The 12,123-nt window shown below is 32.9% G+C and overlaps 2 protein-coding genes across 3 annotated transcripts; both read right to left on the bottom strand.

Annotated features, from left to right (window-relative positions):
• Positions 1–9: 9 nt before the first annotated feature.
• On the bottom strand, positions 10–2,177 carry LOC145567660 (uncharacterized). Its single transcript, XM_081627005.1, has 3 exons — positions 2,019–2,177; positions 639–980; positions 10–539 (listed from the first exon to the last, which is right to left on the bottom strand). The coding sequence occupies exons 2-3, from the start codon at positions 964–966 to the stop codon at positions 232–234; spliced, it is 636 nt and encodes a 211-aa protein (XP_081483131.1). The 5' UTR covers positions 967–980; positions 2,019–2,177; the 3' UTR covers positions 10–231.
• Positions 2,178–3,883: 1,706 nt separating this feature from the next.
• On the bottom strand, positions 3,884–8,758 carry LOC145567659 (F-box protein SKIP31-like). 2 transcript variants are annotated; one of them, XM_081627004.1, is made up of 9 exons: positions 8,455–8,758; positions 7,768–8,001; positions 7,604–7,677; positions 6,179–6,254; positions 5,940–6,050; positions 5,206–5,319; positions 4,942–5,060; positions 4,354–4,420; positions 3,884–4,268 (listed from the first exon to the last, which is right to left on the bottom strand). In XM_081627004.1, exons 1-8 carry the CDS (start codon positions 8,530–8,532, stop codon positions 4,402–4,404), a joined length of 825 nt encoding a protein of 274 aa, XP_081483130.1. In that variant the 5' UTR covers positions 8,533–8,758; the 3' UTR covers positions 3,884–4,268; positions 4,354–4,401. The 2 variants fall into 2 exon arrangements, with proteins under 2 accessions (XP_081483130.1, XP_081483129.1); XM_081627003.1 differs by having other exon boundaries at positions 5,145–5,319; positions 8,455–8,746.
• Between the last annotated feature and the right edge of the window lie 3,365 nt (positions 8,759–12,123).

Raw genomic sequence — 12,123 nt, 5'->3', positions numbered from 1 at the left:
AGCCACACATACGCAATTTATGTATATATCTATATTGCAATGGTCAAGAGGATGCCACACAACCGAGTCAGGCCACAAAAGAAAAAAAAAACAAGACAAGAAATATATCACTACATCCAAAATAATCCTTGGGCACAAGAGGAAAATAAGCCACAGCTATAAGTAAAGCTCAGCTGTGCTAATCAACCATTAGAGTTATTAGGTTTGTACGCTTAGAAGGGCACAGCTGAATTACTTCCACTTCTTGAATTTCTTCCCACCACCGAACATTCCACCATGACCCTTCCCATGTTTGCCAAACTTTCCGTGCTTGAACTTCCCATGCTTCCCATGCTTAAACTTCCCTCCGTGATGACCATAGGCACCACCAAAGTGACCACCACCAAAAGGAGCGCCACTGTGGCCTCCGTGGGAACCACCAAAAAGACCACCACCATGAGAACCATGAGAGCCTTGTGTCAATTTATGAGCTCCATAAGCAGCTGCAGCGGCTGCAGCACCTCCAGCTAGCATTCCACCCATGGCTCCCATGCCTCCACCTGAACAAAAAAAAACCAGACCAACATATTAAATAAATAAGAAAGCGAAAAAAACAATCAATAGGTATAACTCAAACACCGCAATTTAAGCATATATACCTCCATGATGTGAGCTATGACCCCCAGATTGATGTGAACCGTGACCCCCTGGATAACCAGCAGGAGGATACCCTTGAGGTGGGTAGCCACCTTGTTGGGGATAGCCTTGTGGTGGGTAGCCGCCACCATGTTGAGGATAGCCTTGCGGTGGGTAGCCACCTTGAGGCGGGTAGCCTCCTTGAGGTGGGTAGCCGCCTTGTTGTGGAGGGTAATGCCCTGGAGGATATCCAGACCCTCCATGACCACCATGCCCGCCAGCAAGACCCTGAGCAAGATTTGAGAACAGTCCTCTGTCAGATTCGTCGTGGTTGTCTTTTCCACCCCCCATGTTGCTTCAATACACTACATTATAGAACACAAAATCAAAAACCAACAATTTATCTAGCAATAGATCCCATTCACAAATCACAATGAAACAAGTCGAGAATAGACCATTGAATCGGTTAAATGAAGTATGTTATCTTTGCATGAAACACCAATCTAGTCTACTAGGGAAAAGAATAGTAAGATTTCAACTGTTAAAATTAAATTTTAGCAACTCAACCAATGCACATCATATATATAGATGTTTATAGACAATTAGACATTCAGACATACAAGCAAGCATAAAACATGCACAATAACAGACTAACAATAGATGCCAACTAAAATAGTTGATCATAGTTTTAAGGCCATTATAGGTGGTATCCAAGACTTGGAATTGAATCCCGTCTACATCACTGCTCATTGTGGCTCCAATTACATCAATAATATAAAACTAAAATTAAGGCAAATTGCACATTCTTTCAATTCAATAAGCAAAATCGACCATGAAGGAGTTAATGTATTTCTATCCTACCAATAAAATGAGCAATTTACAGCAAAAAAAATTCCAAAAAAAATCATCTATTCTCATCTACATTCAAAAACCCACCCAGATCAAAAAAAAAAAAAAAAAAAAAAAAAAAAAAAAAAAAAAAAAAAATCAAAGATAGATTGCATGCATGAAAGTAATCAACAAGTAATCCCTAAAATTAGGGAAAATGAACCAACCACTTATATGAAGAATTAAGTTGACATTTTATATGATCAAACAAATAGATAATGATCATATACAAAATTAACATCATATATCAATCTCATAAGTCAAACACAGGATTTCATGAAAAATATAAAACATTAAAAATCATAAAAATAAGGCAGAAAGAAATCTGGATTCCCTAAAATATATCAAAATACATGATCTCAGCATTGACAATCTGTAAAAGAGCTTTGATCAAAGTCAAAAACTCGCAAATATATTTTAAAAAAATTGCACAAAATAATAAATGAAACAAACCCACTAAAATAATAAAAATTTAAAATTGCAGATAACAAGATTTGAGGATAGAGGAATCGGACCTGAGATATCGGAGATTGATCAGAAGAGAAGAAATGAAAAAAAATCGAGTAAAAAAGAAAACAGAGGAAGGAAGAAGAAATAGTAACGGAGAATGGATATTTATATTTATAAAAGAGAGATAATATCACCCTTTCTTCATTTCTTTGGGAATTCGATTCCACGCGGTAATTCAACGCGCACTTCACACGGACCACGCCACGTTATTGTTCTTTGTCGACAATTTTTATTATACTCTCGGGTAGTCAGGTGTATTATAAGTTTATCTAAATCTAAATTATATGGTATTCACAGTGGTATTCCTCACTTTGTTCCATTTCTCTTTTTCAAAATAAATGTTCGATTTTGATGCGCATTTGCTAAAGTTTATATTCAAAAATTATACGTTAAGACAATTCTAATTAGTATTGTACCCACATGATTAGATTTTAATCATATATATAGTATAAAGCAAATCCAAAAACCAAAGTGATGTATATGAATAGTGCAAAAGTCAAAGTGAAGCATGGCTATTCTAGTATTTTAACTGGTTATTTCCGTTTATTTTGAAATGTAGGGAGTAACCTTTAGTCCTTTACAATCAAATGATTTAGAAGATTATCTCAATATCTAAATAATATAGATTGCAAATAGGATTAACATTTAGGCTATCATTTTCCTAAAATATATCAAGTTGGGCTTAGCGTATATGTGTGCACATTTTTCTTTATCCTCTTCTTTTTATTCTTGCTGCTTTATTAATGTTGAGATAATATCTTTGGTGAATATCTTTTCAGCAAAAATATCATCTTGGCAGGATATATTGCGCTTTGGTATTGTTTCATAATGAAAGGGCTATTCGGAATTTCGAACCTTTGGTTGTCTTGCTTTTGCTCACAATCAAGTGCTATGGGATATAAATTTGATAGTTGAAGTAATAAGTGTAATTTTGTGGGTTGGAAAATATTTTAACTTGAGAGGCTTAAGAAAAAAATTAATGCGCAAGAAGTTAAAATTTGTTATATATACCCGGGTGTACTGTACACTCAACTAACCTAATTTTAATTTTGCTCTTCATTTAATGATTAAATAAAAAAATAATTATCAAAATAAAAACAAATACTTATTGATATACGATTTATCCAGGTGTATATAACAAGCTCTTCCAAGAAATTGTTGTGATAAATTGTAACGAGTGATATACTTTTGGATAATTAAAAATATTCATAGACAAGAAAAAAAATATCCTACCAATTTTATAAAACTGACTTTGTATATTTGTTGAATGAGACAAACACATAGTACTCCGTACTTAGATTACAAGTCCGAAGCATTGGAGGAGAAAGTCAAAGAAAGAAATTTAACGGCACAAGAGGTTTTGGACACAAGCTCTGTAATAACTTCTGATTTTATAATTGATTAAAATGACAGATTCAATGTCTTTGTTCTTAAGATTTTGTTGAATTATTTTACAGGTAAATACTTGAATCAAGATCTTGATCATTGGTAAAATCTGGACAAAGACTAGGGAATTGGACTTAGGACATGTTCTCTTCAGCTTAAGTTCAGTTCAGTTCAATTTAACTCTAATCAATTCAGTTTAACTCAATAAATCAGAATAGACCCTTAATTAAAGGACAAATTCATCTCAAAAAATTAATTTTATGAGGACATCGACAATTAATCAATCATATTAATATCGTAAGTCATGTCCAGGCTGCTAGGCAGATCAGCAAATAACTAGGCCAAAAGGTCACTCAATACTCATCTAACATAAGAGAGCTATACGTTGGACAAACTTATAAGGTAACATAGAGGGATAATAAAGTGGAAAAGAAAGAAAAGAAACTCACTATCGTTGCAGCTGTTGAAGCCAGCAGCAAGCTAGTTGGGACTAGAGCAATCAAAGGTACTGATAATATTTATCTACGTCAAAGTATTATTATTACAAGCTTTGAAGTTTGAAGAAAATACATCTCAAAGCTAAAGAGGGGATCCTACAATACATACATTGATAGAGTAATAGCACCTTGTAGCATACAGTTTTAATGATACAAGTATAACCTAACATCACCTCAAGAACAGGGCTTCTGAACAACCACTTCAAACCGTATTCCAGCATCAAGGTAGAAAGCATAATCTCTCAGGTCTTTACATAATGTAGAAGATAATATTAAAGGTAAGAGTAGGGCATGGCTTAAATCAGCAAAACCTCAAGGCAGCTTCAAGTTCCTTCTCGTCATCACAGTTATATCCCAACAAATAAGCTCGTGCTGAGAAAAAGAAACGGCATAAGATTTGAAAAGAAGCTTGCAAGAATGTGAAAAACAAAATTATAGTAAAGGTAAACATTCATACCAAAACGACCAGCTCCCATGAAAGGTTCGGCTTCATCAGCTACAACATCTAGCTGTTGCTCCTGGTCCTGTATTTTTTATAACACATCTTTGATATCAGAATACAACAGTAATGGATAAAGATAGATATATAGACAATGAAAGTCACATTCTGCTTATTCTACAACTAGGTATTTGTCCAAGTCCATCAACAAAACTACAAAATAACACAGCAGGAAGGACAAAAAAAGGGATGTACAACAAGGTACATAAATGGAAAAAAAAAATGTTGTAAGGGATGTTAATTTACAACTCATACAAGACTGCATGTCGAACAAGGTACATAAATGGGAAAAAAAAAATTTGTAGAGGATGCTAGATACAAGACTGCATGTAAAATTATAGCAATTAATCACTCAACCTCATTTCCAGACTCAGCTGGACACAATTGGATAAGGGAGGGGAAGTGAGGGAATATATGGACTTATCTAGAATAACATATATTTCTTCTAATGAAGATGTCATTTTTTTGTTATTCTGAGGTGAGCGGGGTGAAGAGACTCAACCACTACAGACATAAACATAAGAAATACAAAGTATATTTACATACCCCATCTCCTTCCACTTCAGATGGTGAAAGAAGTCTGTCAAAGCAGCGTCCAGATATAGTACAAACCAAAAGCTCATTTGCAGGATCAGCAATAGCTTCCTTGCATGTATCATCACAGACTGCAATCACAAAAAAATAAATTACAAAACTGCCATAAGCTTCTCATATATATGATTCCTTGCAAAGCCAAACAAAAATATTACCATGAACATTTCCAGTCTTTTCACAAATGAAAACATTCCCAATTTGAAAGAAAGAACAAACCTCCCCAGAGCAAGTATGGTCTGTGACCACCTTATCACTGAGGCCTCTACTGTTCTTCCACATAGATACTTGATCGGCAACCGTTTTGTCAAGAATAATAAGATCATCATTTACCTTGCATTAAAAAAAATATATTAGACTGATGCAGAACAGGCGCATAAAGGACTAAATTTTCCTTGCTCCAAAAGTACACAATACACATGAAACAAATAGATATTAATTTTCACACCATGAATCCCAAACATGATGAGAAGCACTGAAATGACAAATTTGGAAGTTAAAACATGGGAGCACAAAACATAAACATTATTAAACTTCCAGAATGATTTGTTTTCATGCCTCTTAATGGAAACAGGACTATCTCATACTTGGTGTAGCAAATTAACAATGATAATATATGGCTTACATGTTTGTTTATAAACTTCTAAGGCAGTCAAATATTTGCAATCAGAGATATTTGTTGCTTAAGGTCTGATCCAGTGATCCTCAAGTATCCCACACTTGGCATAGCAAATTAGAAATCACACTATGATTTATAAAAATATATACGTATTTTTTAGTTGAATTTGCTTAAGTTTCTTATGAAGCAGGAAAAGAGGTTCCGAGGTGATATAAGGCCTTTTTAATTAATTAAAATTGTATATTCTGGTATGGAACTTCATTGAATATCCAGTTCTGCATAAACATGTGTTCAAGAGATAAAATAGAATGTTTACACCTTATCCAGAGATAACCTGAGAAAGAAGTGGAGCTTGACTTCTCTTAGCTGCGTACATTTGAAGATAATATTCTTTAAACTCAGGTTGGCAATTTGTCACAGATTGAACCATATCCTCCTCATCACGCTGCAAGAGCAAAAATGGTTAGAGGTGGAAGAGAAACCATCAAACTTCACCCATCTAGGTAGGTAGAAACAGAAAATTCTCTGATTTACTTTAAAATGACACTATATAATGCTGCAATCAAATATTACCTGTATATACAGCTTCTTCCAAGCACAGTCCCGCAAATTTCTTGTTGGTGGTAGCAACCCCCAACGCAAGCAATACCTGCAGGCATTGTATAATGTGGGCTATATATAATCTGGCAACTTCATATGACAAGAAGCAATTCAAGGACAGTTAAACTTAAATGATAAAAAGTGAATACAAAATCGGCATTGAGATTTGAATTCATGAACAGGAACAGCTTTTCTTAAGTGTCACTTCTCCTTCCATTTCCAAATTATCTTCCTTGTCCTCTCTCATAATGACAAAACAAAACTTTCCCATAAGGATGATCTTGGTTGCGTGAGACAAGAATGAAGAGTCTGTCTCTCATGATAATCAACAAAGATCTCTTTCCTCTACTCACTTCTATCTAGTGCTACACGAGTACACGCTCTCACAAACCAACTTTCTTCAAGTCAACCTTAACTCCCCTTATCATAAGTCATCTTTCTATCTAGTGCTACAAAATCTTTAAAATGTCACTTTTGGAAGGTTAAGAGAAGTGCCAAATTTATGAAAAAGCTTAAGGCACACTAACATGAGAGGGGTTCTGTTGTGCTAGGCAAACACCTCTTTGAAGTTTATAAACATTTAAAGTTTACCGAAGTGCTGCACCATGGGTGCTTCTGGTGCTCTTCATGCGCCTCAGTTCGTCTCTTTAAATGGGCCTTGCCTAGAACAAAATAAGCCATCTACCGTAATCGCCTAAACTCCTAGGGGCATGTTAGGTGTGCTTTTAATACATTGCAGCTACACCTACTCCAAACCTCCACACCCATAAAAAAAAAATTAAAATAAAAAAAAAATTAGCAAGGGGAAAAAGTAGACAAGCAGATGTGAACAGGGGAAGAAAGGGGACGAAGAAGACCACATCCCATCGCCAGAGAAGAATACCAGCAGGTTTGTGGGTTAGCATCTCATCACAAACCACGCGTACGAAGTTTGTGGCAGGTGATATCGACCCATGTTAATGGGTAAGGTTGAATAAACATTAACTCCAATAAATATTTACAAAAAGAGCAAAACCTGTGAAATTCTGCCTTCCTTTAAAAACAACTCAATAATGTTACAAAAAACTTTAAAGAGGTTACAAAATGGATAAACAAAACATCAAAAGGATCATAGACAGATCCACAGATGCACCTAGCAACATGATAACAAAGAAACCAGAATGAGGCCTATGACAATGTCCTTCATATAAAGAGGTAAGTGCATAATTAATGAAAATACAAGCAATAAGGGTTTTAATGTAAAGGCTTGATATTTACAATCATTCAGTCAAATTTAAGTAGCAATAACATGATACACCACATATAACCACAAAACGATACCAGAAAACTAATCAATCAGAAGCAAAGGCCAGAACTTCAATGAATAGGAAAGAAGCAAACAAAATTAAAAATACTCACAAACGACGCCATAAGGATTCTTCTGATGCTGCATGATTCAAAAACTTGCACACTCGTGAACATGAAATAAGATCCTGCAAGTTGCATAAAAAAGGTAAGTACACGATATCCTAGCTTATAACTAAGAACAAACATTATTTCAATTTGGAAGTTAGATCAAATACTTCAGAAGACAGGAACTTGAGAACATGCTGAAATAACTCAGGAGGTATCTTGCTTAATATCCCAGTTTCAATCCTCAGCCCGCCAATTATACCGGCACCAGTGCTACAACTCGAACTCTCAGCCTTCGACCCACAATCTCCATCGATATCAGAAGCATCATTTTCAGTCTCTCTGATAATGTCCTCTATACGCGGCCTCTTCATTGGTCTCTCCATGTCCTTTGTGTCTTCATCCTGTACCATCAACATACCCACAATCCAATTCATTCTCATATATAGCATAAATTTCCACATGTACATATATGCTTTGGCTTCAACCTTCACATCCAAAAATTTTCACAATGAAACGTAAAATATATCATGCAACAAAAATATTCACAATCACAATAATTTAATAAAAGCTCTCATAAAAATCTTGACTTAGCAAATGGCAATGACAAGTTCCCAGATAAAGAGAGTAGCAAAAAAAATAAAAAACAAAAAAACAAATTATGTAACTTAAATATACGATAATCATTAACTTCGAAAATTAAATAATGATATATTGAAATGTAACGAATAAATAATGATTAATTGAAATTAGGGTTCATCAGAATAAATTCAGGGGCTAAATTTAGGAAAATCAGAACAATTTCAGAAATTTCTAAAAATTGAAATCAAAAAACATAAGAGGGGAGAAAACAAAACCTGATCAGAAACTTCGGAGAGAACCTCAGATTCGAGAAATTGAGCAAGATTTTCCTCTTCCTCATCCAAATTCGACATCTTTCTTCAATTTCGAAATTGAAATTGGGATTTCCAAAAACAAGAGAAGAAATAAATTAGAGTTTCTGCGAAAAAAAATCCCGACAACAAACTCCGGCGACCGGAGAAACTTCGCCGGCGGTGGAAAAGCGTATATATATGTAACGGAGAAATTCCATTTGATGATGTGTTTCAATGATGCGAGATATTCGCGTCGGTTGAGTTATTGGGCTGGCTGCCCACTGGACCTATTATTTGGGTTATTTGTGTAGCTTTGTACCAGACTTGAATACTTGATGGACAAATTCACACCATCACATAATTAAGACTTGACAAAATCAATACTATTATTTTAAAATATGAGGTTGGAAGGACACTTGTTATCTTCCTGTTTTTTCTATTTTAAAATAATTTTTTTTTAATTAAAAAAAATATATCACACATCTCTTCAATTCCAATCCTCAATCATGCCTATTCAATAAGTCTCAATCCTATACCAAAAAAAAAAATCACGTCTATAAATCAGGCTGTTTTTTTTTTTTTTTACCTTCCTAATTTTTACTGGGTCTTCGTCTCCAACCGGCTCCAAATCTTCCATCATCAACCCATACCATCTGAAAGGACTGAATCAACTATTTTCATTAGCGTCTTTTGGCTTCTCTCAATCTAACTATATAATGTTTCCATCTTTTCAATCTTTATTAGTATTTATATGATAGTTATCAATTAAATATATTGAACTTTATGTTTAGGCATTCTACGATACATTTGAAGATCAAGGTACATTCATTTTATTTTTTTTCTATATTATTTTGCTCATCAGTTAATTAGTATGGTCGACATATCAATTTTAAAAATTTCAATCATTTAAATTTTAAGTCTGTTTTGGTTCATGTTTGTAGTAATTGCAAGTTTTCAAGACATAAATATTTTGGAAGATTCAAATTGTGGTACGAATTCAAAATTATTGAAGAGTTGTAGTCTAATTTTTCACCAGGTTATTTTGAAATTAAGAACTTTTCCCTATTTAAAAAATTGGAAATCATTTCCTTTCCTTCTTCCCCTCTCCATTCTCTTCCACTTTCCTAATTCTGAAATTGATACATTCTAAATTATACGTTGTAGATCCCTTAAGACGATTGCTTAGTTTCGTATACTAATTGCTATAAATTTCTTATTCAAATTATTCATCAAAATCAAAGTTAGTTTTTTTTGTTTAAATTTCGTTATAATAATTTAGTAGAAATGTATGGTTGAACGATGTTATTGATGTATAAAAAAATTGACTTTGGGGCCATCTATTAGTATATTATTTTAATGGATGAATTTTGTTTCTGCAGTATTAATCATACTTTGGATGGTATTTTTTGGTACAAGATTGTATTTGACGATAAAATGGATTCAAATTTTTCAATACTTTGCATGTAGTTGTTGAAGGTTTCACCTTTTTTTTTAGTATTTTTGTTCACTTTTCAACTAAATTGCATTTTGATGTTAATTTTTACTTATAATTTCACTTATAATGCATTGTTTGATTGTTTCTGATAGTCGTGGATCCATTCATGTAGGGTTGCGGTTTTACTTGGTGATTGAAAATTGGTGTCTCTTTTCTTTCAAAATACTGAAAATCAATTTTGAGGTTCTAGATGAATATTTTGCATGTGAGTTTTTGCACTTACTGTGACTTTGGAGTATAAACTTAAAATCCCGTATTAATTTTATTAATTAATGTTGTGTGTCCAAAAAAAATGATTTTATTAATGTTTATTTTATTTTATTTCTTTTATATATATATATATATATATATATATATATATATATATATATATATATATATATATATATATATATATATTTTACACAAACAAAAATTACAATACAAAAAACAGTCGTGCATCGCACAGGTTTAAGGCTAGTTAGCTTCAACAACACATATTTTAACAAGGTGCACGTAGCAGTATAATGTATAAGCTTGACTAATACTCCGTAAGTACGTGTAGCAATTGGAACAGGCTAGTAGCGTATACTTTTCCATCAAGTGCACAAAATATAATACACGAGCTGACTCGAACTTGACCCGAAACTCTATACTTAACCCAATTATTTATTGACCTAAACTAATCTGAAATTTGAAGTGACCTAACCCAGCCTCAATATGATTCGAACCCAATTCAATCACATGTTGACCTAACCCAACTAACCTGATCGTACCCAACCTGAACGATCCAATATGATTACCAGGTCTACTAGAGATTAATCTTGTAAATAATTGCTCATAATTCATAAAAGTAATTACATTATTACCATTCATAAAAATTATAATATTAAATTACGCTATAATTTATAATAAAAATTTAATAATTTATAACGAATTATAATTATTTCAATTAGTTAATAATTACTCCCTTCGTTTATTGAACTATTGTGTTAGATAAAGTATGGTTTAAATTATCATAGTTTTTAAAATAATGAGAGTAAGGGATAGACCAAGTATTTAGAGCTTCGCCTCTCAATTCTAGGTAGATTTTGTGATTGATTCTCAAATTCTCATCACTCGTTCTTGTAGTAATAAAAAAAAATTGAAATACTAATCCATATATCTATACTTAGGGCCTGTTCTCATTGACTGAAAATGAGTTGAACTGAAGTGAACTGAATATTTTACGACAGAAGGAAATTAGGAGCTGAAATGAACTAAACTGAACTTATTAGAGCTGAACTGAATTGAATTGAAAATAATCTGATGAGAACAGGGCCTTAGTATGTATTTAAAAACACAAATCACAATCATTCATGCCACATGTCCTCAAAACTCACTCATATGCCACATGTTACTTCCGTTACCTTTTTAATATTAAAAACTAGTTTTTGGCCTAGACGATGTCCCGGGTCATTGCTTGTATTTTTATTATAGTTATTTAAAAAAAAATCAATATTAAATATTTAATTTGTCACTTTGATTAAACATTATAGGGAGGAAACTTAAAAATTTATACATTCCGTAACTTGCACATTTAAATAAGAAAATAAAATGTTTTATTTCTACCATAATAAAATAAGGAAAATGTTATACATAGCCCTTAGGGCTACATATAAGCATTAAATTTACACTTGAAAATCATAAAAAGTTAAGAAATCATAAAAATAAAAACACTAATTACACTGATTTACGCGTGTTTTTGTCATGAATTCCTAATTTTATACAATTTTCAAAAGTGTATTTAATGCTTATATATAGCCCTTAGGGCTACATATAACATTACCCATAAAATAAAGTAGAATTAACTATTAGATAAACATATGAAGTATAATAAAAGTAGTTTTTTTATCTCTTAAACTTAAAATATACACCCTCATTTTTAAATAATTACTCCATTTCTCCATGCGCGAAGTTTTTGGAGAAATTAATAAAATATAGAGGTAGTGGGGTAGTGAAAGAATAAAAAAATTGTAAAACGCCAAAATAGTGGAGAGAAGTGAAAGAGAGAACGTGAAATTAATAAAATATAATTAATGGTGGGTCCCCTAGGTAAGAAAATATGATTAAATATTGTAAAAGTTTTCCAAATGGAGCAAGTATTTAAAAACGGTTGGAAAAGAAAAGTGAAGCAA

Source organism: Chenopodium album, chromosome 11 (genome assembly GCF_948465745.1).
Source record: "Chenopodium album chromosome 11, dcCheAlbu1.1, whole genome shotgun sequence".
Taxonomy (NCBI): Eukaryota; Viridiplantae; Streptophyta; class Magnoliopsida; order Caryophyllales; family Amaranthaceae; genus Chenopodium; species Chenopodium album.
Note: the sequence above shows the minus strand (reverse complement) of the source record. Positions and strands in the feature narration are given on the sequence as shown.